The sequence below is a fragment of the Gouania willdenowi genome, chromosome 7 (genome assembly GCF_900634775.1).
Source record: "Gouania willdenowi chromosome 7, fGouWil2.1, whole genome shotgun sequence".
Lineage (NCBI taxonomy): Eukaryota > Metazoa > Chordata > Actinopteri > Blenniiformes > Gobiesocidae > Gouania > Gouania willdenowi.
The window spans coordinates 14,907,391-14,935,148 of record NC_041050.1 but is presented as its reverse complement, the minus strand read 5'-3'; the positions used below and the strand labels follow the sequence as shown (position 1 = coordinate 14,935,148).

The 27,758-nt window shown below is 38.5% G+C and overlaps 2 protein-coding genes across 4 annotated transcripts; one reads left to right on the top strand and one right to left on the bottom strand.

Moving 5' to 3' along the window:
- The first annotated feature begins 1,324 nt into the window (after positions 1–1,324).
- capza1b (capping actin protein of muscle Z-line subunit alpha 1b) lies at positions 1,325–6,270 on the top strand. Its single transcript, XM_028452919.1, has 10 exons — positions 1,325–1,433; positions 2,551–2,614; positions 2,698–2,749; positions 2,842–2,905; positions 2,991–3,197; positions 3,279–3,358; positions 4,256–4,334; positions 4,412–4,483; positions 4,573–4,635; positions 5,083–6,270. The coding sequence occupies exons 1-10, from the start codon at positions 1,395–1,397 to the stop codon at positions 5,221–5,223; spliced, it is 861 nt and encodes a 286-aa protein (XP_028308720.1). The 5' UTR covers positions 1,325–1,394; the 3' UTR covers positions 5,224–6,270.
- Positions 6,271–6,308: 38 nt separating this feature from the next.
- Positions 6,309–26,481, bottom strand: cttnbp2nlb (CTTNBP2 N-terminal like b). Of its 3 annotated transcripts, XM_028452916.1 has the most exons (6): positions 26,372–26,481; positions 22,380–22,490; positions 12,326–12,577; positions 10,622–10,729; positions 7,668–8,974; positions 6,309–7,191 (listed from the first exon to the last, which is right to left on the bottom strand). In XM_028452916.1, exons 2-5 carry the CDS (start codon positions 22,476–22,478, stop codon positions 7,700–7,702), a joined length of 1,734 nt encoding a protein of 577 aa, XP_028308717.1. In that variant the 5' UTR covers positions 22,479–22,490; positions 26,372–26,481; the 3' UTR covers positions 6,309–7,191; positions 7,668–7,699. The 3 variants fall into 3 exon arrangements, with proteins under 3 accessions (XP_028308717.1, XP_028308716.1, XP_028308719.1); XM_028452915.1 differs by having other exon boundaries at positions 6,309–8,974; XM_028452918.1 differs by having other exon boundaries at positions 6,309–8,974; positions 22,380–22,487; positions 26,372–26,472.
- Between the last annotated feature and the right edge of the window lie 1,277 nt (positions 26,482–27,758).

Sequence of the window (27,758 nt, the reverse complement as noted above, 5' to 3'; positions counted from 1 at the left end):
CAGTGCACCGCCTGATTGAGGTGGCAACTTCCTACCTGCTACGAGGGAGGAACGATATACAAAATTTACGCTATGAGACGATATACGATACTGGACTCACGACAACGATACAATGGAATTTTTTATTTTTTTTTTATTTTTTTTATTTAATTATTTTTTTTGAATAAAGAAATGTTGAAAAATAACCATGCTTTTACTTGGCTACCTCTGGGCGTACCTACATGTATTCTGGGTATCTGTTCTGTATTAAATTTTTTGAGTAAAAAATGAATCATAGTTTTTGTCGACTACATTTTTGTATATAGCGAGAACATGAGAAATATATGTGAACAAAAACAATATCAAAATATGTTGACATTTTTGTCAAACGATAAAAAACAAAACTAATATTTGATCGCATGGGACAAAAACACAACTCATGTGCTCATGTGGTTTAACGTGTTCAACTCTGCCTGTGTGTATTTACAAACATTAATACCATCATTAGCAGGTTAATAATGATCATGCTGTATATTTTTATTGACTGTATCTGTAACTGAATTAGCTGACTAAAAGCTTAATGTTTTTTAGTTGCTAAAACACTGTTGTAGAACAATACAATACCGTACAATCCATCCACCCCATGTAATAAATTATTAATACGCCAAATGTAAATAAATTTTACCTTCTTTCACCTCAAATTCAAAACGCAAAATTTCAAGGATGAACTATTAGGGGTGGTTATCAGCGCAATTTCATGATTTGATTGCAATCTGCAAAGTCTCCATTAGATTACAGACTTTTCAAATGTTAATGATTATCAATTAAATGTTTGGTTGTTGCTGGTTATGAATCTTCAATTTAACTTTGGTCGGATGAAGAATTATTGAGTAACACTCACAGCACCTTCAATATTTTATAGGGTAATTCAAATATCTCAAGTCGAAAGGCCTGCCTGCTTTGCATTAAGATTTTAAAGAGGTTAATCGTCAATTTTTGGAAATATAAGAAGAACTGATTAATAATAACAATGATAAAATCGCAACAAAAAAAAAAAACGATTGTTTTTTCAATCGAAGATATTTACATATATACTTTTATTTTGAAGGCAAATTATGTGTCAAAACTCTCAACCGGAAACAGAATGCAGCTAATAAAAAAATATGTCAAGGGTTGCTGAGTAAACTCTGCCTTTTGTTGTCTGCGTTCAAATAATTAATGGATAAATTCGTTTTTGTCATGCAAATGCACACGTGTAGGATAACAAACAAATAAATATATAATAATAATAATAAAAAATCGAAAATAAGCGTGTTTCCTTCCTGTTTGTGTCTTTGTTTCCCCGTCCGTGTGCGTGTGCGCGCGTGTATTTGAGTCAGTCAGCTGGTGTGTAGGTGGGGTTACAAAGAGCCAAGATGGCTGACTTTGAGGAGCCGCTGTCAGAAGAAGAGAAGGTTTGGACTTTTCTTTGTGCGGTGACATAATTGTGTTTTTCAGAAATAAATGGTAAAAATAAATAAATAAAAAGAATAAAAAAATACTGGGACTCGTTTGGACAGCGAGTACCGGTATTAATGTTTATCCACACACTGAAATAGTAAAACTTATGTGTCGGAGCTAAGGTTAGCTCGCTAGCTAATGATAATGCTGGTAGCTGCATTAAATCCCAGTAGAGATGTTTTAGTTTACATCTACAAGTTTCAGCTGTAGTTAAGTTAAACAGACAGGCTTGTGCAGTTGTTGCTTTATTCTTCTAAAAAGAAATTGCACTGCTTAGTTTTAAAGCTAAATCTCTATCCTATGTAATGTCAGGTAACATTAGCTGCTAACGTTGCTCAGCTTTGGATTTCTGGGTCAAACAGATTCAGTTGCAGCTCTTAACACTTATGTCCAGCCTTACATGGCTGCAGATCTGGATATGAGTGGCACCAGTGGCTGTACGGGGTTATATTATTGGTTGTCTTTTTGCTATCAATGCAGACTGTAAATAGTTTTACCATGAAGAAAGTAGATGTGCAATTTTATTGATATTCAAAAGTTGCAAAAATCTAATCATACTTTTAAATTTAAGTAGTGTTACAGTATACAATTTAAGTTTTAACCATTTCTAACAGTGGTCGATTAACTTATTTATTATTTTTTCTATGTGTGAAATTCACCAAAATTTTAAAAAGCAGTGGCTATCCGTATGGTTGCCGTATCAATATACCAACATTCTATTCGTACGTAACGCCCCTATTTGGCCAGTTTAGGTCGCGTGGCAAATACTAAACCTTACCCTAACCTGAAAAATTGTTGCAATATTGTGTTATAACCTAACCCTAAGATGTCACGTACTTGTACTTCGGTAATCGTACCAGTAGCACCGGGGGTTGTCTCTACGGCAGCCGTACAAATAGACACTTTCTTATTTAAAAGCTTTCCATACATACTTGTGCAGTAAATACAATCATTATTCTAAATAGTATTGCTCTCATTGCAGATTATGGCTGCTGAAAATAATCAAACCAATAATATAGCTATATTCTGGTTTATTAAATAAGTTAATGGTGTTCCGCTTTGTTCTCACAGGTCCGTATTGCAGCAAACTTTGTCACTCATGCCCCTCCTGGAGAGTTCAATGAGGTCTTTAATGGTAGGAAACTGATCTGTGAACTGGGATGATTCATTTCATGTTATTGCACACTGAGTACACTGAGCATTTTTCTTTTTCGCTAGATGTGCGGCTCCTTCTCAACAATGATAACCTCCTCAGGGAGGGGGCATCGCAGTAAGTAACAAAGTGTCTGAAATACTTATAAAGTTCATAACATAAAGCTTCACACGTTAGACAAATATTTCTGTGCTGCATTTTCATTCCAGCTCTTTTGCCCAATACAACATGGATCAGTTCACACCTGCCAAACTAGAAGGCTATGAAGAGCCGGTATGTTTCCCAATGGCAAACACTGTATTATGTTCTAAAATGTCTGTCAGACGTGTCAAATGTTACACGCACACCACCTTTACAGGTTCTGATCACAGAGCATGGAGACTTGGGTCAGGGATGCTTCCTGGACCCCCGCAACCATCTATCGTTCCGCTTTGATCATCTAAGGAAAGAAGTTAGCGATATTCAGCCGTATGAAGGAGAGACAGCGTTGAGAAGCTGGAGAGATGCGTGTGATAGTGCCCTCAGTGCCTACGTCAAAGAGCACTATCCTACTGGAGTCTGCACAGTAAGGCTCATCATCAGTATGAAGAACAATATAGCACGTTGTGGGCTGTTTGCCTTTACCTTTGCCACTAATGTATTACAGGTGTATGGGAAAATAGTTGACGGTCAACAAACTATCATAGCCTGCATTGAGGGACATCAATTTCAACCCAAAAACTTCTGGTATGTTCTTTCTGCAAACAGCCAGGGTTGGGGGTCAATTCTATATTTCCATTACAATTATGTCTTTGATTATCCACGCTTAATTATGACTCCATTATGATTACAATGATCAGCCTTTTTTCCAATTACAATAAAAAAATATTATTTTCTGCCTGAAAGCTAATTAAAATTATGTCCTAATTACTTAAGTTCAATTCAATTAATCACAATTACTGAGCCTTTAATAAATAAGTTTATACATTTAATCTTCCTCCTGTGTTAGCTTTCCATTAGCATCTCTTATGATAATGGGTCAGTTGTGACCCATGTCTTAATCAGCTGTAAAATACACTAAAAATATATATTATTTATTTATCTAATTTGTTTTTCATCTCTTGGTTTCTTTTAGTCTTTTTTATCCACAAAAATATTGGTATTAATATATTTGGTGTGGGCGTCAGAGCCTTTTTTCTGTCAGTATACCCCTTGATTTAAATTTTTTATTTATTTTTTTTTAATGGTAAAATGGCCCTCACGAGAACCGACAGGTAGTTGGAGAAGCTTATATGAAACATTTTAATAATTGATAATGACATATTTGTAAGCCATAGAACTGTAACATGGTTCGACAGGTGTGCAATTGATTAGATTATTTGTAATTGACAGTTTTTATCGAATTTGAATGCCAATTACAATTATCTGAACTGTTACAATTCAATTATGATTACAAACAGACATTTTCAATTACAATTATAATTATGTCAGAATTGTCGTTAATTATGCAATTACAATTATAATTGACCTCAACCCTGCAAACAGCTGGTCATTATTAAATCTTAACATTATATAGTAGCATTGTGCACTTTTGTTTCCTAATGCTAATTTTAACAAAAAAATGTATTGGTTCCTTCATCAAAGGAATGGTCGCTGCAGGTCAGAGTGGAAGCTTACCATGGGCCAGTCCACTGCACACGTGGTGGGAGTTTTGAAAATTCAGGTGAGTTTGGCATGAAGCATAAAATAAGAAGTAGATCTAAAAGTCAGCTCATCCATCAAACGTTTGTATTCTCGCAGGTGCACTATTATGAGGATGGAAATGTGCAGCTGGTTAGCCATAAAGAGGTGGAAGAATCAATACCTGTGACTGTAAGTCCAAGTGTTTTCTGACCATTTAAGTATGGTAATGTAGCTCAGTGTGAGATTTTCTTCTGTTGGATTCTTTTGTGTTTTTACAGAATGAAAACCAGATGGCAAAGGAATTTATTGACATTATTGAGAATTCAGAAAACGACTACCAGGTCAGTGTATCAATTTTATTAAAAGAACCATAACTGTGAATGGTGGAGGCAGATATTTTGAAACCTAGGCTGTGTTTGAAATGGCATACTCAGTATTATACACTACAAACTCAATGAGTATATACTGTCTACTAGGAGTGTGACGATATCTCGTGAGGTACCCAGAGGTTCTCAACCCTACTGTCTACTATATACTATAAGTATGGTTAGGTTGGTTTACACTTCTTCAAAAAAAGTTAACAAATGTGTGCCACTTTTGAAAGAATTTCCCTCATACCTTTCTTGGAATATCTAATCTTTTCAACTTTCAGAAAAAAATCTTTGCATATTATCTAATGTGAACCCACTACATACTCATTTTGACGTTAGACTTAGTACAAGTAGTACGTTGGTATGCCATTTCGAAAACAGCCTAAATATGACTTTTGCACCACTATTTTTCCACAGACTGCAATCAGTGAGAACTACCAAACCATGTCCGACACAACTTTCAAAGCCCTGCGTCGCCAGCTGCCCGTTACACGCACCAAGATCGACTGGAACAAGATCCTAAGTTACAAAATCGGGAAGGAGATGCAGAATGCCTAGTGCCCACCGACCACTGATCAGAGAAGTTCACACAACTCGTCTACACACGTGCAAGGACTAACCAAAGCAAAGCTGAAAAAAAAATATGTAAAATCAGTATGGGGTTAAATAATTATTTGCAAACTCTAATTTAAAATGGAATATTTGCTGACTGTTTGACACAATTTTTTTTCCAGCTGTAGAAATGTTGCAAGGAGTAAATGAGCTGCAGGGCTGTGCTTAGGACTGCTGATTAGACAAATATATTTTACTGTCTACAACAGCTCAGTTTCAGGCTGGAGAATTTCTGCTATATTTGTTTTCTAAAACTCTAACAGAAATATCACACCTTATATTTCACTTGACAATGAAGAACTGCTAACAAATGTTGAAGTGAGCAGATGAGAGATTAAGGCAAGAGTTTTAGAGATATATATATGTTCAAAGCGGTTTTACTTCAGTTGCAACGAATAGCAACCAATGGCTTATGAAGGAAATGAAACCTTTCAACGAGAAGAACCATATATAAAATCTTTAAGAATAGTAGCACAGTCTTTAGCATAGCTCTGTTCCAGAACCTGAAGTTATTTGTTTTCAGTATGTTTGAACGAATGTTTACCGGTTTTCTGTTGTACTCCTCTGACTGAAATGGGGCCTCACCCATGCAGCTACAGCTGAAAGAAAAAGAGGAAACTCCACACCACCTCTTCCGTTTTTCAGTCTCCAATGCTTTCCAACATTTCCTTTGTGTAAAGGAAAGCCTTGAAGCTTGATTTATTTGCCAAAATCTCTTTCCTATGGTAAAGACCTCCATCCTCCCACCCATGTATACACATTTCTATTTTAATACTGTGGTGTTCTGTTGGAGTCTTAAATATTGCACTCTGTCTTGACTGTAATAAACTTTGTGTGGTCAATGCCAAGTGAGGCACAGAACTCACAAAGCGAAGCTGTTCTGTATGTGGCACTGTATTCAACCCTCACTAAATATTACAGCTGTGTGCCGATCAGTTTGGAGTTTCAATCTGTATTGCCCCGTTTCTGTTCGAATAAAGGAAGTGTGTGGAGTACTGTTTCTCTCATTACATAAAATGACTAGCAACACCTTTAAATGGTATGAACAGTTTAATCAAGAAGAATCATCTATTCATTTACAGTTTAGCCTCATGTATGTGAAGGGATAAAATGAGCAAATTTTGCCTTTTAAAGCACAACAAAAATAAGCAATTCCACGTGGAGCACAGAAAAATCATAACATGTGTAACTAAACATAATTACAGTAGGTTTTCATTGTGTTCACTGATAGTCTCAGGTTTATACAAAGATCTGAAAAGAAGATCCCAATCTGTAGACAGTGACAGTGCAAAATTGGTCTTCATTGGAAGTGTGACAATCATCTTCACAGCTGTTGGCTGTTTCATTTAAAAATGTTTGGTACATATTTACACTTAACAGTACTTTATGTCAACAGAAACTGCATAAGAACTCATTTGGAAACGTTTTTTTTCTAAGTACTTCCTCTACAGCTTGGCTGTAGCACAGAGGGTTGTTGGGAGAAATGTCACTTTGGATAATTATGATTTAACTTGGGCATGACTGGAAAGTTGTTACTTAAGCACTAGCCTTTGTAGTCGTTGATATTAACTTAAGGCTGCAGTATGTAGAATCCTCTCCACTCAGTTTTGAAACCGAAACTTAACCTCCCTTACCAGTGTCTTTGTGAACGCTCTTAGCGACTTTTTTTCTCAATAGAATTAGAGGCAAATGTAGGGATTTTATCTTGTGTTAGTTAGTTGGTCTGTATTTTTTCACTTGATTTGCCGTGTAACTGTTTCGTTAAATGCCATGATGGGGACTTCTGCTGGGACATCCGTCATTGCACTTTTACTCTCAATGGTACGTGAATGCGCCTGACTTCACCCTGTGGAGCAAGGGCGTTTGTAGAAAGATCTCTGATTGGCTGAAATCCAGCATCACACTCCTGGATTTCTAAATGTAAAAAAGACCAGGAGAAGGAGAATTTCACTGTCCACTCAGAACACTTTGGTTTACAATTTCCTCAAAGATCATTATGGAATTTTGAACAAATGATGCCAAAAAAGCAAAACTTACATATTGCAGCTTTAAGGTAGTTTTTTTTTTTTTTTTACTTCAAAAAGATTGGTAGCTTAATCATTTTGATGGAGAAGAAGTGCTTAAGAAAGACAAACAAACCATCTGATGCTAATATAAGGTTTGGAGAATCACATGAGAAGTGAAAATAACAAGAAAGCTTTTCATAAAGTCAACATGATGAAATCACAGGTAGAAGAAACACAAATTGAAAGAGTTTTCATTTCAAATTATTTTCCAAAAGTTTGTCAGGAGGTCGATTAGAGGTAGGGCTGCATATTTTAAATCAATAACTCAGAAGCATCCACATTTTTCTTCTAAAGGTAAATAAAGATAGTATAGAAACTGCTCACATTGTTTGCAGTTGTTTTGTGTAGTCTACTTGTTAACTAATAGAAGACAAAACCAAGTCTGTTTCTTTAGCTCCCTCTTGGCTGCTGTTGCCATGTCCACAGTTCCCAGTTAGCTCTGGGAAGAGGCTGCTCTGAGCTGAGTGACTGGGTGAGCCTGGTGTTGGACTCATGCCTTGCTTCTTGGGAAATATTGCAGGAGGATGGGTTTTTTCTGAACGAAGAGTAAGTGGGGAGCGGAAGACTGGGGACAGAGGCCCTGAGGAAGGGGACCTCCCGCCTGGGGGAGATGCTGCTAGGCTGCGGTAGTCGGTACCAAATGGGGAGCTGCTAATTGGAGACGGCTTGGCTCCGGCCTGCTGACCTGTGAAGCGGGACAGCACCTGAGTGACAGTATTGCGGGCCAGCTGCTTGGCTGTGTTGTGCTCTGGGGGAAGGGGGATGGAGGAGGTGGTGGGGGAGAGGTCTCTGGGGGAAAGAGGTCCACCTTGCTGCTGCTGCTCCAGCTCGGCCTGGGTCTGGAACTTGTGCCGGGCGGCCTGGAAACGCTGGTTTACTCCAGCCTGGTAGGACTGATGGAACCCTGGACTGCCCAGACGCTTTGCTAGGACAGGAGAGGAAATGGGGGAGGAGGAGAGGGAGGAGGATGCTGTGCTGGAGGGGGAGTGAGGATGAGGATGAAGAGGGGAATGTAAAGTAGCTCCTCCACCGTTTTCCACCATGCCCCCATTCTCAGGTCCTCTCCCATCCTGCATTGCATCAGTCTCTTTATGAGCAGAAAGGCCGTTGACCTTTGGCCTGGGGGCAGCTTTAGCAATAACACTCATCTTTCCATCTGGCTCAGTCTGAACAGAAGCAGATGCAACGTTCATTTTCACCGCCACCTCATGCTCTTTCAACTCTCCTTTACTCCCCTCAAGTTTAGCCAAGCTCTTCTTCAGTTCCTCCACCTGTTTCTCCAGGTCTCTACTTCTCTCCTCTCCTTTGGCCAGCCGCGCTTTCATCTGCTCTCGCTCCGTGTCCATCTCAGCCTGCTGCTTCTCAAACTGAGCCTCCAGCTGAGCCGCCCTGCTTGTCTCCTTTTGAAGAACCACCTGCAGCTTCTCTAGCGCACTGCTCTCCTGTTGCAGCAGCGTGTGAAGCTGGGAGACCTTTTGTGCCTCCTCCTGAGCTTGGCTGGCGGCTCTCTGAAGCTCCAGGGTCAGAGTGGAGGACAGCAGCTGCTGCTTGGATAAAGTCTCCTCCACCTCGCTCACTGCGTGTGCTTGTTCCTTCTCCAACCTTTCCACTGTTGAACGCTCAATTTCCAACTAAGAAATAAAGAGAAAAACCCATCAGGATGGAAGCGTCTCCTTACTTGACCACAAGGTGGCAAAATTGCACTGCAAATCTTGTTTAAATTTTAGGTTGTAAAGACAACTTCCTTACTCTGTACAAGTTTCAGTTGTTAGCAAACATCATTTATTTATATAGTTGAAAATGTAACACTGAACTTGAAGTTCTGTACATAAGGTTGACACTACACTATCATTATTTTGACACAATACCGGTCATTAGCGTGAATAAGGTGTCATGAAGGCTGTCATTACCCTAACCCTAATCTTAACCCTAACCCTATTTTACCGCCACTAGATCCCTCCACCTAACCCCAAAAATGCCAACATAGCTCTCAAGGTGTCATAATTTAGCGAACGACACTTAATGAGAGCCTTCATGACACCTTGTCTATATGTAAAGCAAGGAATCTCTTTCTGTCTGTGTGTTCCTAAAATATCTCTGTGATCAGATCAGATTGACTTAAGACTTTCAACATGGCTGCTGCTTGGTTCAAAGTTGTGCAAGGTCAAATTTGTTTGGACTGCAATAATACCGCCACTAGAGTCACGTGCGTGCCAGAAGACCGCCCTGGGGCGTCCTGGCCAGAAGAGCGCCAACACTCCGCTGTTGCTTCACTTCTTGCTCGCTTTGGGTGAACTTTTATTCTGAATTAAAGAGGAATTAAAGCTCCCATGTAAACATGTCTCAAAGTGTTTCTCTAGACATAACTTAGCAATACATACTTCCTACGGGCACTGCACGAGTTCATGCTAATGATAGTGTAATGTCAGCTTTATGTATAAAACTTTAAGTAAAGTGTTACCAAAAATTTACAAAGCTTCAAACAGTTTCATTTCTTCTCTGTGTTCTGACTGCATTGGCATAAAGTAATACACATTTTTTAATGAGAAATAGAATAAGTCTTTGTGAGTAAAATAAAGTCAGATAAAAAAAAGAAAAGTATGAAAGTCAGAGCAACAAAAAGGCAACGTGTCAAGTATTCTCTCTTATGAGAAATGTATGTAACACATGCTTATGGAAGACTCAGTTTGCAGTGAGGTCAGCAGAGGGTTACTGTCATGTTTAAATGCTTTGATGAATATCTGACGTTAACTAATGGCGTTCGAATGCAAAGGAGTGCATGCGGTTAATGTAAAATGAATGCACACTCCAGGCAAGAAAGCCTGAGGGAGAATAAAACACATTCAGGATCAGGAACTCTTTCTTACATAAGTTTTTAGTCCAAAGATTTGTGTGTAGTGAAATGTCTGACCTTGCTTTCGATGCTGACACCCATTATTTCACATTTCCTGAGGCTGTAAAACCCCATGGCTGCTGGACAAGCAAACAATGGTCTTTTCCTCTTCTGTTTCCCTTGGAACTGCTCTCTCTCTCTGTGTGTGTGTGTGTGTGTGTGTGTGTGTGTACTTTTAAAAGGCCTAGCCCTTTCCACCTGCTGAGTTCCACAGAGCTGAGCTCATGACCCCTCCACAGTCCGTGTTAAATCACAGCAAAATAAAGGACCATGTGCAGACAGGTCGAGAGGAGGAAAAGGAAGCCCATCCCCCAGATGTGCTTAGTGATCACCATTTTTACTCAATACAAATGTACAATCAGAGTTTCTGACATGAACGTCCCACCTGCTGCAAAAGTTTGTCTCTTTCTGCTTGTAGCATCAAGCTGAACTTGATGTTTTGCGCTGATTCCTGAGCCCTGTGATGCTTCTCTGTCTCCATGTCGGAGATCATCTAATAAATAAACACAGAATAAGGAATAGTTAGAGCACATGACGCATGACACGCGTGTATACATTGGCAGTGAATCTTATAATCATGAGCCTACTGCCTGTTCGCTGACTCAGTGGTTCTCAAACTGGGGTCTGAGGATGATTACAAAAGTGTATAACTACATACTGGACATGACGCACTGCTGTATCACTGAAGTGCAATGGTCGTCTTGATGGTTATAAAATCTTGCAAAAGTACAGATTTTTTTCCCAAAATAAATGTGCACATATTTTGGATATTGGTAATGCATGCAAAACTGGTGCAAATTTGAGATTATTATTTACAAAACATTTGTATCTGACCAATCCCAGCGTACAAATGATTGGGTGTTGATAAATCCGGTGGCTGAATTTGACCGACATTAACATGTTACACCCTTAAATTTTCCTGATTTAAAGGCCCTGCCCACTGATGTGAAACAAACAAGAAAAGAGGTGTGACAAAACAAAGATGTGCTTTTTGACAGTGTGAAAACTGCACTTAAAGATACAATCTTGCAGCATTTTGCTGCCCCTGTTGGCCAATATATATAAAGGCACTCATAAAACGCTCTGTATAGGATCAGCTACCAAGCAGGCGATGTCTGCCCCCCTGTGCGCACTGCGAACAAACCTCACAGCAGAGATCCTGGACAGACACACGAAAATATGCCGTTTATATCGACCTGAGTTGTCCGCACGCTTTAGGCAATAAATAACATGTTAAAATAAATTAACAAAACCCTTAAAAAAAGCCTTAAAAATGACTAAATGTTGTCCTTTGACTGTGTTTATTATGCTTTTAGCCAATTTCACTTATGCTTTATCATTACTGATAAATACTGCAGTGCATTTGCAGAAGTTTACGGTGTACTTTACATTTTAAAAGCATGGATGATACACAGCAGCATTCCCCCGTTCCAATATAGAGCAGAAGCAGTGCTGCACTCCGCATATGTGTGTGGGTGTGTGCGCACGCGTGCACTGTCAAACCACACACTCCTGCTCAGACAGTTTACCAGTGGGGTACTACGGTATTCCTTGAAAGAAAGACCCAAAAAGTGGTATCAGTAAAAAAGTGGGCTTTTTGGAAATTCAATTTATTCTGTTTAATTCATTTTAATATTATTTTCCTGTTCTGAATGTGTCTCTGCTTATAATTAAATGACAGCTGAGGTTAGCTTAATAATTATTTTCAGACTCACTCACGTTTTGCTGTGCTAGCCTGCACCGCAAATCCACACACTCAGATTTGCGTACACGAGGTCAGACCTGATGGTGAGACCTGATTGTGGCAAACACTCATGTCAAAATTGATAAATACCGACGCTTGAGTGAATATGGTAGTAGGTTCGTTGTACGCTCAGATCTGAATGTACGAACAGTTGATAAATGAGGGCCATGAAGTCTAGTGTAAATACCACAGGCAGTTGGAATGGTTTCTAATAACTGTACCCATCCATCCATGTATTTATCCATTTTCTGACCCGTTCGCTTGTACCCCTTTTCAGGGTCGTGGAGAATAACTGTACCAAATTAGATAAAAGCATATATTATTACATGAACCAAAGCCTCTTACCCTCCTGTGTCTGTTCTCAGCAGCAGCCAACTGTCCCATCATCCTCTCCTGCATGCTCTTGCAGTGAGCCATTACCAGTTTAAGCACAGCCAGAGGGTTAGGGCCCACAGGACGGCCCTGCAGATGTGAGTGTTGCTGAGAGAGTGTGTTCTGGCGGTCAACAGGTTCGTTGTCCCGCTGCAGGGCCAAGAAGGGATCGCTGAGGTCGTACTGTCCATAGCGCTCCTGGACAAAAGTATCTCTTTGCTGAGCCTGAAAGGTAAAAAACAGACACATTGAACAGACACATACTGCTGGAGGAATCCACAATGGTGTTTCAGACTTTTTGGAAAACAGTGTTTACTAAGGATCCTTGGAAATACCTTATTTTATGTCTACAACAGCTGCCATTACAGTAGAACACCTTGCAAAAGGCTCAGCACCAGTTTATTAGTCTGAAAACATTATAAGTACATTGTGTGTGTGTGTAGGCATGTTTCACACACAGATTCACAAAGGACACACATGACGCAAGCAAAGTACTGCTTGTTCTATATTGATGAGTTTCTGCCCTCTCATTTCAAGATTTTTCTCCTTAATGATGAGGATCCTCCCTGCTCCTCACGGAACAATGCACGCTTGTAAATGTTTGCAGAAAGCAGTGCACTTTGAGGGCTTTTATTTGCACAGTAGGGGTTGTCTGTTGAATGAAATACTGTGCTGACTGTTTGACTGGTGGCAAATCGCAAGCTCAGCAGTTTTCTGTGCTTTAAAGTGTGATTCATTCCTTTTTCTTCCCCAATTAAAAATGTGATTTTGTTTTGCCAGAACTACAGTAGTTTTCTGACTGACAATGAACACATTCAATCACATTCATCAAAGTCAACAATAATCCCTATTTAGCCTGCATGTAGAGCCTGTGATGAAGCACACACTCCTGCACATGTTCAGTCTTGAAGGTGCAGACAGTGCATTCTTCCCACTCAGCATCTCTGCACAAAAATGAACTGAGCAGATAACATAGGGATTCACAGCTTTGGGGCACACAACAAAAGTGTGACAGGAAATGTGTTCTGACTGAGTGATGTTATCATTGGACTGAGCACGAGCAGATGGCCTTTCCCGTCGAAACCAAGCACAAAGAGGTGAGGCACTGCGTTCCAACCCCCACCAGAGGCAGACGTTAACGTCTCCTAAGGGATGCAAGGGTGGAGGGCTGGCCATAAAAAACAGACCCAAACACCAGTTTTTAAACCAATTAAACTGGTAGATTGAACATTAACTAAAATAATAAAATAATAATAAAAAAAAAAACTGTAATAGCATACAGCTTTATAGACCAAAATTACACAATTTACAGAAACTTTTACACAAAAGTTACACAATTTGTTGGAAAATATTTTTTAATGATCCTTACACATTTAGACATTTTAAAATGAGGTGGATAAAGTTTACTTTACATGTCAAAGAGCCTCAGGACAACCACCTCTGTCTCCCCGTGTCTTCCTAATAGGACACCCCCAGAGCACCGTCCTCGCCCTCTCCTGCCTCGCTGCCCTAACACGCATGGCACTGCATTCCTGCACTAGTTCAATATCTTTTCTTAAGGAAAAAAACCCTTTTTCTCTAATTTCATTTACATGCCATCCTATTTGTCACACTGGCTCTAAGACCAGGGCGGAACAATACTGGACACACCTTTGCACAGGTAGGATATACCTGCAGTTAGATGGATGGCTTTGGGTTAGTATGTAGAGTTAATATGCTGCAAACCTGAGACAAGACCCCCAAGCTTCTTAAGTTAAAGAGCCATTAAAACAGATCATTATAGGTAGTGGTGTGTATTGCCTGGCATCTGCCGATACGATTCATATCCCGATACGATACGATATATCCAGATATTAAAGTATAAGGCGATTATTGCGATTTTTTTTTTTTTTAATATACGACTTAAGAAACAACTAATCTGTAAATGTGTACACCTTCATGAGAACATTATGTATGAAATATAGTTTATTGGCATATTTTACACTCAAAACATCAGCTTTAACATGCCATGTGCCAACCACTTAAAATAAAATAATAAAAAAAACATACAATCTGCCTGTGGCTTTTAAACCAACTTTGACTTTAGTGCAACTTAACTGAGGTATATGACCAGAACAACAAATAAATACAGAAAGTTAGTACTTTCTTTTTAGATTTTATTGAAAAAACACAAGCTGGTCAACATGCCCAGTTTTCAGCACACTTCTTTGTGCAGTTACAATGTCTCCTGCAGTGGAAAAGACTTTCCTGGTCAAATAAAGGTTAAAAAAAAATAAATAAATAAAAAATTAAATAAAAAAAAATTAAATAAAAAAAAAAAAATCGATATGGATGCATTTAGAATCGATCCGAGAATCGCACGACGTAATGTCGCGATATATTGCCAAATGGACCCTACAAAACACCCCTAATTACTGTATAGGCATGGTCCGGTCTTTTCCTCACGCTCTCTTTTCTGTCACTCTCTCTCACAGTTTGTGTGAGCCGTGGCTTTGGGTAGGGTCAGTTTGTGGGTTTTTATGTCAGGATCATAATGACAGAGTGGGTTTCTTTTTATCAGAGGTCACACAAAAAAATCTTCATTCAAAACCCTCATTTTTGTGCAATTACTAATGGTTTTAAGAATATTATCTAAGAATACTTGACTTGTCTGTAGACATATTCAGACTTAACCAAACTACAGTTTTGTGCGATACTGTGTCTGAAAACATGTGTCTTTTCCAGCAATACCTGCTCTAGCAGCAACAAAGTAAGAGATACAACTGACAACTGATCCATTCCACCTAAAAAAACTCCTTATACGTATAACCTCAGGGTACAAACGTGACCTGCTGTGAGCTAGAAAGACCCGGCGAGTCCTGTTTCTTCAGTGAGCCTCAGAAACAAAGAGCTTGACAGGATGCATGGCTACGATCACGGCTCTGAATGGTGCTGTGCACACGTCTCCTGTTACAAATGTACAGAGCCTCCTTAATCTAATTTTACAAATAGGCTAGTGAAGGAATCCACTTTACCGCTATCAGTCTATGCTTGCCCAGGGTGATTATATTACTAGTTTTTTTTATCTCCTCTTTAACAATCTCATACACTATTACAGGATGAAATCCCAACACATTAATGCAAAGCAACACGCCCAATACTGGGTCCAATAATTCAACAGCATATTAATTGACAGCAAATCATCTTAATAGGAAGGAAACCATAACTGGCAAGAAATCAATTTAAGCTATTTGTAGTCTTTTGGCACTAACTGTGAAAAAAGTGAGTATTTTATTCTGCTACAAATAAATAAATCACCTTGGTTTTTCTGATTTTTCATCCCTCCCTCCGTTTATGGTTTTTGCATAAAAAAACAAAAAACTGCTTTCTGCATGCTTGAGAACGTGTCCTCCATTTACAATCCCAATCACAAAACATGATTTAAAAAAAAAAAAAAAAAAGGATTAAGACAGTAGTGAGAGTAAATTATTTAACCAATTTTCTCCCTCAGCTATAAAACACAAAACATGTATGTAATGTGTGTATAACTGTAACAGCTCACATTGAGCAAATAATGGTGTTACACATTTGAAATCAAGCAATTGACTGCAAACTTGTGCCTTAACGCTTGTATCGGATTGGAATAAAATTTAATTTAGATGACTTGAAACTAATCTCTATTGTCTGCTGGCACAAGTAAAAACATCTGAGTCTGATCTCTATGGTACATTTCTGTACCATAACTTGATTAAGTGATTTGCGAAATTACAGACATGCTTTATGATAAGTAATAAAAGGTGTGTGATTAAGGCTTGCAACATATTTCTTAACAAGCGACACCCACGCACTAACCACAGATGGCAACGAGATAACTGAACAGGCGGAAAACAAAAGCTTAAAAGTAATGTTTAACTGCATTGAATGTTATCTTGTGTAGTCAGGGAGAGAACATTGAAGTAGTTGGCTGCATGGAACAAGGAACTGCTTCTGTATCTCTTACAATTTCCCAATATTGGACTTTTTTTTCCCACATCTACTTTCAGTTTGTGGTGAGAAATTAGAACATGAAACTATAAATGAGTTAGAAAACTTTATTCGAGACATTACACAGATCATGTTCCTCCAATGGAACATTATTAGTGTGTTTAAAGCACTCTGTAAGTGTGCTCGTTTGTTACGGATAAAAGCATTAATATGCCATTGGTTTGTTTGATGTGATCTCGGCACTTTCTGGTCAGAGATCTACTTCCTTCCAGGCCTCCGGCTGATGACCTAAAACTAGTCCACTGACATTTCAGAATGCCAAGCAAACAAACAACCTTCAGAAGCTGTGTTGCAAATTATTCACATATGAATCTTGACTTATACAAATTTGGCAGCAAGTTTCCCATGAGAGAAAAATATAACAGTATAAGGCCTCCTATCTGAGGCCACGCCCATGCAAGTCCCTATTGTTGATGGAATCAGGAACACACGTCAGCCTGCAAAAATAGAATGGACATTTTTTTAGGATTGCAGGCAATGACCTCATCAGAGACTAACCAAGTCAAGCTCAGAGCGATTACAATGTTTTTAAACACACAAACACAGAGCAAAGGCTATTTCCATGGTCAGATTTATCATCTGCATTAATATCCAATGAGAAAAGTGAAAAACAAAAGAGGGCATTAGTGGTCAAAAGTTTTGATCTTCCTTTGGTTTCTTCTCACACAGCAATATGCAGAATCAATATTGCTTTGTGTTGCAAAGAGCTTGTTAGGTTTTTAATCTGCACCGTCAGGCAGAGAAGGGCAATAAAAATAGCATTGTTTTTTTATTAAATAAAGATAGCTCCAAGTTCAAAGAGATGCCACTCCTCTTGGAATGCAGGACCTGTTTCTGGTGTCATGCTCTATGGAATGTTCACCCTAGTAAAACCAGCACAATTCTATCTCTGTAGAAACAAGTCTGACGGAGGGAGGCTTAAAGAAAGCGTTGGTGCCGCTCCAGATTTTCAATGAATTTGAGAGAAGAAAGGATTAAAAACTTGGAGAGTGCAGTTGAGTTGTCATGAGCAGTTCACAGGCTTCTCAAGTCAACAACTCACTGAGTCAGAGGTGACACTATTTGAAGAAGGTGGAGAAGAGTTCCGATTCCGCTTTCACATGCAGTAAACATTATTGGAACGGATTAGGATTGGTAAACAAGAGTAACCTGACACTGCAAAGAACATTCAGATACAAAAGAAGGCACATATAGAAAATGCATCAGGTGTATCAACGTGTTAGAAAATAATTCAGAGAAAGACGACGTAAAACTCTGAAAATGAGAAATACAGTCAGACACTGAAACCAGACTTCCTGGGTGTTGTATTGATCACAGTGACAGAGCTCGGGGCAAGACAAGGCACTCCCCTCTCCACATACAATCTGCCCTCACATTGACCAGTGAGTAATTCACTGTACAGTGTACAGGGCTCACAGCGGGAACAAGGGAAGTCAGTGATTTGAGCTCACAACTGCATACATCCTCTCCATAATAAACACTGCAGGCTGTGAGCGACCACCAAAATGTGTGAGTGGGCAGTGGGGGCGAGGGTCATAGTTAAAGATCAAAGGCCTGTACAATGAGCTTGTGTTTGAAGACAAGACAAGGAGGAATGGAGATCGAAGAAATAAGGGCTGCCACAGGAAGAGTCATGACTTGTATCAAATACTGGATGAATCAGAAGGGACTTACTGGTGTGGTCAGATGTTTTTTTTCCCTTCAGCACAGAAATGTACTAGTCTGCTTTTGAGATAAAGTTCCCAACAAGTCCATATTCATTCAGATAATGCAGTGGTGGCAGACACTGAGTCCAGCATTCAGCTTCAGCCAAGCATGAAGCAGCTGCTGTAGGAACCCACCAATTAAACTAAATTCAGCAAAGAGATGCTGTGATCTTTGATTTACTTATCAATCAAAGCACAAAAGGCTCCTTCAGTAAATCATGGAGTCCACAGTTTTGTTTTTTTTTTTTAAATCAGAACTTATTTGACAGTCTTTGAACAGGCTTTGGCCTGAGCCAACACTGGACTTTGTTCATCAACAATAACAGCCAAGATCATTGTCAAAGAAAACCCTGCCCATAATCAGATCTCTCTCTTTGTATAAGTCATTCACAATAACTTACACCAAACTCTGTGGGGTAATTGAGGAACCACCTCGACATAACTGAGGCAAAATTCATCAAGATCAAACAATTACGAAAAGAGATATGATTTTTTGAAATTTCACCAATGATGAGAGATAGGCATTCTTCAATTTTTCAAACTGATCCAGAATAACTATATTGATCCAGATCCCCTCCAAAATTGAATGGAATATTGATGGAATCTGTCTTTGTTAAGTACTTATGATGAAACCAGGACAAAACAGTAGTGTTAATTATTGGATTATTATTATTTTCTCTCTCTGAGACAAACTGAGTCTAATGCACGCTTTTATCACCAACAGGCTTGACTACTGTAATGCTCTCCTTTCTGGTCTACCAAAAAATACAATAAATCAACTCCAGCTCATTCAAAATTCTGCAGCAACAGTTCTGACCAAAACCAGAAGAACACACATGCATTACTCCAATTTTTAAATTTTTGCACTGGTTCCCTTTGCATTGATTTTGAAAATATTTTATTAGTCTATAACAGTGTTTCTCAAATGTGGGTATGCAATGGCACTACAGGGGGTAGGGGGTATGTAGAAAGTGGCAAATTAACTCATAAAGTGTCCGTGTTGGGAGATGACCGGAAATGCTCAAAACTATAGAAATTAATCTATTCAGGAGCCACTAAATCAGTGTTTTTCAACCTTGGTGTCGGGAAACCATGTGGGGTCACCTGCAGTTTAAATGGGGTCGCCTGAAATGTTTTTTCTTTTTTTTTTTTTAATGAAACAACACGATCTTAAAAAAACTATTTATACTTTCACTTTGTTAAATATAAATCTAGCTAACCTAAAATGTAGTAAAAAAAAAAAAAAAGCTCAAACATAATCAAAAACAAATTCTAGAAAAAAAAAAGTCTTTGGAGTCACCAAAAAAGGTTGGTAATCACTGCATTAAATACTGTTTCTTTCCAGTTATTTAAAAAAGGAGATTCTTTAAAATGTGTTATTGCTTGTTCGTTCCATCATTATGCTCTAAAGTTGTTTAGTTTTCAAAGCAAAATGTTGTAGTTGGACAAAGGGGGTACTTGGATTCAGAAATAAGAGAAAGGGGGTACTTGAGCCTAAAAAAATGGAGAACCACTGCTCTATAAAGCACTACACGGCCTCGCCCCAGACTGCCTATCAGAGAGGGTTTTAGTTTATGATCCCAGCTGGACCCTCAGATCCTCTTGTACTACTCTTTTAACTGTACCAAAGATCAAAACTCAGAAGTTTGGAGACTCATCTTTCAGTTTTTACAATCCAAGACGGTGAACAGCCTGGCAGGGAATCTAAGAGGAGCAGAGAGCATCACGATTTTTAGACGCAAGTTTAAAAACTATTTATTCAGTCTGGCTTTTATTAGGTGGTTTATGACTTTTATAATTTTTAAGGTTCTTTATTTTTTATATTTTTATGCTATATTTTTTAAATTCTTCCCCTCTCTGACAATGCTGCAATGCAATATGCATACCAAGTAAGTAATGCAGGAGGTGCTTCAGTTCACATGTGTAGCTTATTTTGATAATCCAAGGTATGAGGAGCTCATAAAACATTGAGGTCAAACATACAGTACACTGCCTGGATCACATAAAAACTATAGCGATATAATTGTTTGTATTGCATCTTAAACCTGAGACAAACAGCTTAGCGAGGCATTAGTGGTTCTAAACTGGTCTGGCTTTGAGAAACTACCATTACACCTTTTTATAATACTGTGATCAATACCATGGACTAACTAAAAACTAAACTAAAAAACTAAAACAATGTGCAGAAAATAAAGAAAATATTCTAAGTAATACTAGCATTTAGGACATCACACCTAACACTACAGTGCTGCATTATCAAAGAGTAAAAACAGTTATGTACAAAACTCCATCTCCTGTTAGGTACATAAATAAATCCTTTCAAATCACAAGGAGTGTTTTTTTGCCCTGGAAATGTCCACGACCTCGTGAAATTAGGGGTGTGTGCGACTAGTGGGTCTCAAATCACTGATTGAGAATCACTGTTTTAGTGTAAAAAAAAACCCTATGTATTGTTAGGCATCATTAACATTCGTTTGACAAAAGAAAATGTGCTACAAATGGAGTCTTACAACATGGACTGAGATCTGTTTTAACATGTTTGAGGCTCTGTGAGGTCACATTCAGAGTGTGACTGTAGGTTTGATGGTTGAGAGGTAAGAGCATCAAACCAGTATTTTGTTGCTTATTGTCAGTTTATGCAAATTCCCAAGCTGAGTGCAAAAAATTCGAGACCGTCTTCTTGAAGGAGCTGAGTGGTTTCATGTGGTGTATTTTTAGATGTATATACTATATTTAAAGACATTTGTTGAACACAGATTATGTCACCAAGGTCAATGCGGAGTCTGACTAGTATTTATCCGGCTGCTCTAGTGGAATGAAAGGGCCGGAGTGCCCGGAATGACTCTAGCGCCATTGTCTCTCAGTTTCCTCAGTTTCCTGTTTCCTCATCTCCTCCCTGTGAGCTCGCATTCCTTGAAAAAGTGTAATCATAAAACGGTTTCATTTTAGCCTTAAAGGTCCAGTGTTATGCTATTTTTTCATCCATCTCCATTTGTTCTAAGAAGCCCATTTGAGGTTTATTTTCCCAAACTCACTGGTTTTCTGGAGTTTTAGCCCTCTGAAAAGTCACTTTCATGACGCTTCTAAAAACAGCCTGTTTTTGGGGCCTTCATGCATATGTATGAATGGGCTTGTCTGTAGACATGTGTCATGCCTCGCTGTAGGAGAGGGTGATCACCATAGCGATTTTCTTTTGCTATCCACACACACTTGTTATTGTTGTCAGCCAAATAACTGCACATTACAGTAAAACACTTGGCCATTCAAGAGAGCATTGTGATTGTGAGTCCAACAAACACTGCTTCAGGGTGTGTGTGCGGCAGCAACAGCAGAGTAAACTGTCAGCTGAGTCAGCCATTTCAAACACTCACCGGAGTGTTAAGCTGTTAAGTCACTTTCTTGTCATCCTCACCACAAGAATAGTCCATTTAAGGTGATAATTATTTGTTTTGTCAAACTGCTGCATCACATTTGGTCACAGACACATCAGATCATGTCAAAGGCAATATGAGGCGATATAACAGCTACTAAAAATGAAACCCATTGTGAGCACTCACACTGCACTTAGGATTATCTACATACTGGTTCATCTATAAACTGAACGTAAATATGTTACCTGTAGATAAAAGGACTCGTGATTAAGGGCGTAGGCTTGTAATCGTAGGCTCAATGGTTTGAATCTTCCTGGTCCATCACTGTGGGATGTTGATCAGTCCCTTATATTGACCCTAACTGCACCCTGGGTGCTACACCATGGCTGCCCACTGCTCCTCAGGGAGGGGTTAAATGGAGAGAACAAAAATTGGGTCTGTAGCTTTACATATGACAATAAAGTATTATTCTATATTTAACCACATTGTTTGTTTTACCTTTGAGGTAGTTTGAGAGGGAGGAGCTCACATTCTAATATAGGTTAGGTGGAGCCAGGATTGTCGGGAGGAGGAGTTTCCAAATTTGTGAAGTCATAACGAGAGAAAAATCCAACTCGCCTGTTTGGAGCTGACTTTTTACAAAATGTAGAATAACAAAAGAGGGAGGAAACAGAACTTTTTTAACTTCGTCCCTCTGAATGAGGCTAAAGGAATGTATATCACTGTAGCAAAACCATTATAAAATGTTTTATTTTTTTTTAGTACTGCCCCTTTAAAACACTTTTCTTTTTCGTTTTGGGAAGGCAAATACTGAATGCTTTTCAGTGGAGTAGAAACAAACTATGCAGAAGCACTCCAATGTGAGTTGAGCAGGAACTGCTTCAGTGGTAAAATATGGAGTATGTGTTGCAGGGCAGGCTAACTCACCCTGAGGGCATGTATGACTGCATCCTGGGCTTCAAGCTCTCCTTCTAAGATACTGAGGAGAGTCAGCAGCTCCGCTCTGCTCAGAGCCTCCACATTCATCTTCTCCTCCTGCTGTAGGGAACACAAAGAGACAATCGTCACCATAAACGTGGCCATCATTCACAAAATCCACATTTTGTCAGACCTTGGGGTCCCATGTGTGGCCTTAATGGGGTGTGCACAGGGTTAATAACAGGGATGCATTAGCATATCTTCACATTAAGATGCTGTGAGATGGAGGAGAGTCATCTGGTCTATTCATCCCTAATCACAACTTTTAACACAGCAGGGGCCACATGAATATGATTGTCCAATCCGAGGCCCACATTATCAACATTCATTTCAGCAGTTAGAATAACCAATCTGAACATTAGTACAGGAAAGAATAGGGCTGGGCAAAAAAATTGATTTAATTAATTTATCGAATTTGTAGATAAAAACGATATTTTTTCCCACCACAGCTTTTTCAGAATTTTTCGCGTTACGTCCTTGTGGGTTGCCGTAGCGCGATGTGAGCCAGGATTGTTCTATGCATTTCAACTCTTCAGAACAATAATACAGTTGCACTTTTGACAATATATTTGATGTTTGCAGTCATTTTTAAGGGCATTAAAAAAAAAAAATCAAAAATTAAATCAAAATTCCAATTTTTCTTTAAAAAATCTGAGATTTTTTTTAGGCAAAATCACCCAGCCCTGGGAAAGAATGAAGAGTTTGTGTGTTTCTTTGTTTACTTTTGTTTTTATTCATTGTGTTTTTGGATTGATTTTTGATTTCTGTTGTAATTTTGTTTATTTTCCTCCACTTTTTTGTGTCTTGTTATCCTTTGGTAAATTTTTCTGTCATAGTTGTGTATGTTGTTTTTTATCTTTTTCAGTTACTCTTCTGTAGTCGTCTTGTGCGTTTAGGGAGTAATTTTGTGTAAAATTGTCATCATTTTGTATATATATATATTTTTCCTGTTATTATTGTTGTCCTTTTGTGTATTTTTCTGTAATTTTGCATGACCTTCTTCACATGTATCAGAAAAATGAATGCATCAGCCCTCCAGTGCTAACATCCATGGACCTGCTCCAGTCAAACAGCTCAATAACTAACATCAGGTTTTAAATGAAGGAAAAAAAAAGCTTAAAGCTGCCTTTTTCCATTTGTTGTTGAACTCATTTGTATCAGTTCCTAGAAGGTAACTTATCCTTCCAAGTGATGACACGTGATCTGAAATCTGTGACAGCATAAAACAGAGAGAACTGATAATAATCAGACTGCTACTCATACCTCTAAGAGTTCTACTGGTGTCTTTGTTAAATAAACAAGGCTCATATATCTTGGTGGGATTTAAAGATCATTGCAAAAAAAGTAGTGATCACAAGGCTTTAGTTTTGAAGGTGTTCTGCTAAATCTAGTGAGCAAAACTACAAATAGTCAATTAACCTCTGACCTGCCAACATCTAACATTAAATGTAAAAAAGTCCAACTTTTCTTCCCAGTAAGCAGGAAGTAAAGCTTCATCCCTTTCCATCCATACAAACCGGGTACATTTGGTGGCTTCCCACAAAGCAAAGGAGTGTGTATCGGTTGGTATTTCATTCCATGGCCATTTACTGCAACTGTAATTTAACAGCAATTCATATTTAAGTGTGTGTTTGAGCTGTTGGCAGCAAATATCATGCCAAATTTTCCTACAAGTCATCTGATATCTAGAAATAAGCTTCCATGGAAAATTATCCCAGCATTCCAGGGATACTCACACCATGGGGTTCGCCAGTCAGGAGTAAATCACCAAAACACACTCTGTGGCCTGGAAGGTTTCAAGTGGCAGAGTTGCCTCTTGGTTCTCTTAATAATTGCAAACTATTTACATCTCATGGAAATATCCTCCCAGTTATCCACTGGTTGGTAGATCCATGCAAAAAACCAATGTTCATCTAGATTCAGAGGTGTAAAGAGTACTAATATGTCCTACTCAAGTAGAAGTACTGTTACTTGACTGAAATTGTACTCAACTACAAGTACAAGCAAGTCATGCATAAAATACTCAAGTACAAGTAAAAAAAATAGCTCAATTAAACAGTACTCAAAATAATAGTCACTTTTTATTTTTGGTAGTAAATCTTGCCACGGTTCCCTTGCATCCAGTAAACATCTCATGTATGAACCTAAAAAGGTAGGCAACGTTTACATTGCATTATGATACTGTCACTAGTCCTGTGTTTGAACGTAAATATGTCACAAAGTTGTGGCCAGCGGTTTCTCTGGACTGTCTCCTATTCCGTCCATGGTTCACTTCGGTGCACATAAGCAACAAAAGGCGACTTCTTCTTCTGGTGATGCTCTAAAAAAAATAACCTCCATTCAATGCCGTTTTGGCGCCGTGCATTACGTTTAATCTGATTGGTCGTCTATGATGCAATGTATTTGATTGTTGTCTGGTCATTTCGGTTTTTTGTAGTTTCACAATGTCCGTTGATCATTTTAAAACAAAGATGATAATAATTTACTCAATAACGGTCGGGTGTAGAAATCAGGGTTGGGGTCAATTATAATCTATTACAATTATGGCGTAATTCTAATTGTAATTGTAGTTTTAAAAATGAGTTGATGTCGTAATCAGAATTGACTGTGTACTTACAATTGACAATTCTATAAGAATTGTCAATTGTAATTTAACGCAAAACTTGGGAACCATGTTAGTTCTATGTACAGTTCTATACATATGCATTTAATTATTAAAATATGCTTAGTATCAAGGTTATTATTATAAAAAAATAAAAGCCTAACAAGGTAACCAATATAAACAGCAAAGAAATTAGATGATAGAAATGTGTTTTTAATGTATTTTACAGCTGATTTAGGACCTGTTATCATAAGAGATGCTAACAGAAAGATAACACAAGAAAAAAGTGAACTTTTAGGTTATTGATTTCAAGCTCAGTAATTGTGATTAATTGTTAATGAACTTTAGTAATTGAAAACGTCATTGTAATTGACTTTCTGGGGATAAAAAAAAAACAAATGTAATTCAATTGTAATTGGAAGAAAATGCTAGTTACTGTAATCATAATTCAAGATGGGTAATTGAAGACATAATTGTAATTGACCCCAACCCTGGTAGAAATGTAACATATTACTGATTTAGAAATATACATAAAAAAATAAAAAATAAAAAAAAGTACATGTACCCATAAAAGCAACTCAGTAATAGTAACTCGTACTTGTAATTAGTTACTTTCGCCTCTGTCTATCTATATTGTGTACAAACCAAGCTTGATAAATTAGTACAGATACAGAACAGCTGGTACTGCTTACTTCAAAATGAGAAACGTGCACTCTCAGGAATCCCTATTGGCTTTTTTTCTACAATATTCCAAAAAAAAAAATGTGTCCATACACAACGATAGAGTGGGATGAAGTTTGTTTCCTCTATTTGAGACCTTGGGACTTGGTCCTATGCAGACTGTTGGTTGCTCAAAGGGACAAGCAGAGGATCCACCTGCCATGTTGGGCCTTTGTTTGACTCAAAAAAACACAGTCATTATTTACAATAATGGTTACATTCAGCGTCCATATAAAGTGTCAGAAACCTTACCTCACAAAAAAAATTGACTTGGCAATCGGGTTAATAGATTACCCCCAGGGATGATGGCATAATCAATTAGTATATGTCAGTAGGAATGAGGCACCAACACTCCCTGGACTCAGCAAACAAACATCAATATTCTAATGATTTTATTTGCAGCTTTTTTTTTTTTTTTTTTTTTTTTTTTGCAGCCCATAGCTTCTAACCAGATTTGTAGCAGCAAAGTGGAAAGGACTGGACACAGCCCCGCAGAACGGATAAGTAAGTGTAAGTCAGAGACCTGGCTGTGGACTTTTTTTTTTTAAACATTTTTTATCTATATTTAGTGTCCAAAAGGAGTGTTAAAGCCCTGGAGGTCGGTTAAGGTGAAACGTACCTTCGTGCACTCCGTGGTGGAAGCATTAATTTGTTCTCCACGTCCAAACTCGACACTCCCCGCCAGCGTGAATCAAAGCTCTCCACTGTCACGGACGCTCCTGATCCCAGGCGAGCAGGAACAACAGACCAGGCCCCCAGCCAATCACAAGGGCGTAGTGCCCAGCTCTGACCAATGGGGTGCGAGTCTTTCATTAGGAGGCGGGGACAAAGGCGTTCCCGGGTTTGTGGGATAAACCTCTTTGTTTGGGATTTCCAACGTTAGATTCCCTCTCACGGTTGGTTCTGAATAAATTAGCACATTTGGCTTGAGCTCAACAACACAATACGTGTCTCATATCTTAATGTAGTTTTAAACATTTTGGGAGGTTTAAACCACGCAGGAATTTATTTGTGTGTGCAGGAGCGGCACTGAATAATTTGTACTTACAGCACAAACATAAACAGGAGACACATTTTAATTGAGGAAAACCCAGTGTTTTTGCAATGTCTTACACATTTCCTCATGATGCTTTGCCTCCCCTTGATGGCCAAAGAATAGTATCACAGCCCTGAAGCAGCCGCCATCAAGTCGTGTCAAGGCATGAGCTTGGAAAACACACACCAAACGTGTTTGACAAGTTATTATTCTCACACGGCACAGTTTTGCTGTTCTAACAGCTCTACCCAGCATGTCTTGCAACTGGGTGCTTTCGGCTTTCTCAAACTGTGGTCTGCAGACCACTGGGTGGTCCTCTGTCGCCCCCTGGGGGTAGAAAAGAATAGAATATAACAGAATAGATTAGAATCATTTTATTGTCATTGTACAAGTACAACGAAATTGCACATGACTCTCCCAACAACATTTAAGTACACTTCAAAGACTCAAGCCAAACAGAAACAATCATAAAAAAACAACATTAGTTACAATAAATGTCTGTCAGAATAAAAAAAAGTTATTCAGTATAAAAGTGCATGGTATCAAGTATTAGAAAAAAGACAAATCTAATTATTTCGTTTTCCTTAGCAGTTACAGGTAACTGTTAGTTTTCTTTGCAATTATTTATTTATTATGGACAACCACTAACAATGATGCTGTGATATTAAACCATGCACGGGTCCCAGATGCCATATGCACTAGTGAAATGCAAGTGCATATGGAATCCAAACACAGTAAAAAGGTAAAAAATAAAAGACAAATGAAAATACAAGTAAAGTAATAAAAAAACAACAACCTGAACCTGTACAATGGTTCATTTAGAATTGCAGATATGTCAGTGCTTGTTTTATGTATATGAGAGCAGTATTGTAGCACCTTCACCCTTAGTTAACATCTTAAGTGTCATGTTTTATTTTCAGCTCTGTTTTTTATACCTGCATCAGAAAAGATTGATTGGTTTTGTGCATTG

Coding starts and splice junctions, on each gene's coding strand:
- cttnbp2nlb (XM_028452915.1), bottom strand. CDS start 22,478: ATGAATGTGGAGGCTCTGAGCAGAGCGGAGCTGCTGACTCTCCTCAGT. Junction 10,730..12,325: donor CTGAGAACAGACACAGGAGG/GTAAGAGGCTTT, acceptor TTTATTTATTAG/ATGATCTCCGACATGGAGAC. Junction 8,975..10,621: donor GAGACAAACTTTTGCAGCAG/GTGGGACGTTCA, acceptor TTTATTTCTTAG/TTGGAAATTGAGCGTTCAAC.
- capza1b (XM_028452919.1), top strand. CDS start 1,395: ATGGCTGACTTTGAGGAGCCGCTGTCAGAAGAAGAGAAG. Junction 1,434..2,550: donor CGCTGTCAGAAGAAGAGAAG/GTTTGGACTTTT, acceptor TTGTTCTCACAG/GTCCGTATTGCAGCAAACTT. Junction 4,484..4,572: donor AAGAATCAATACCTGTGACT/GTAAGTCCAAGT, acceptor GTGTTTTTACAG/AATGAAAACCAGATGGCAAA.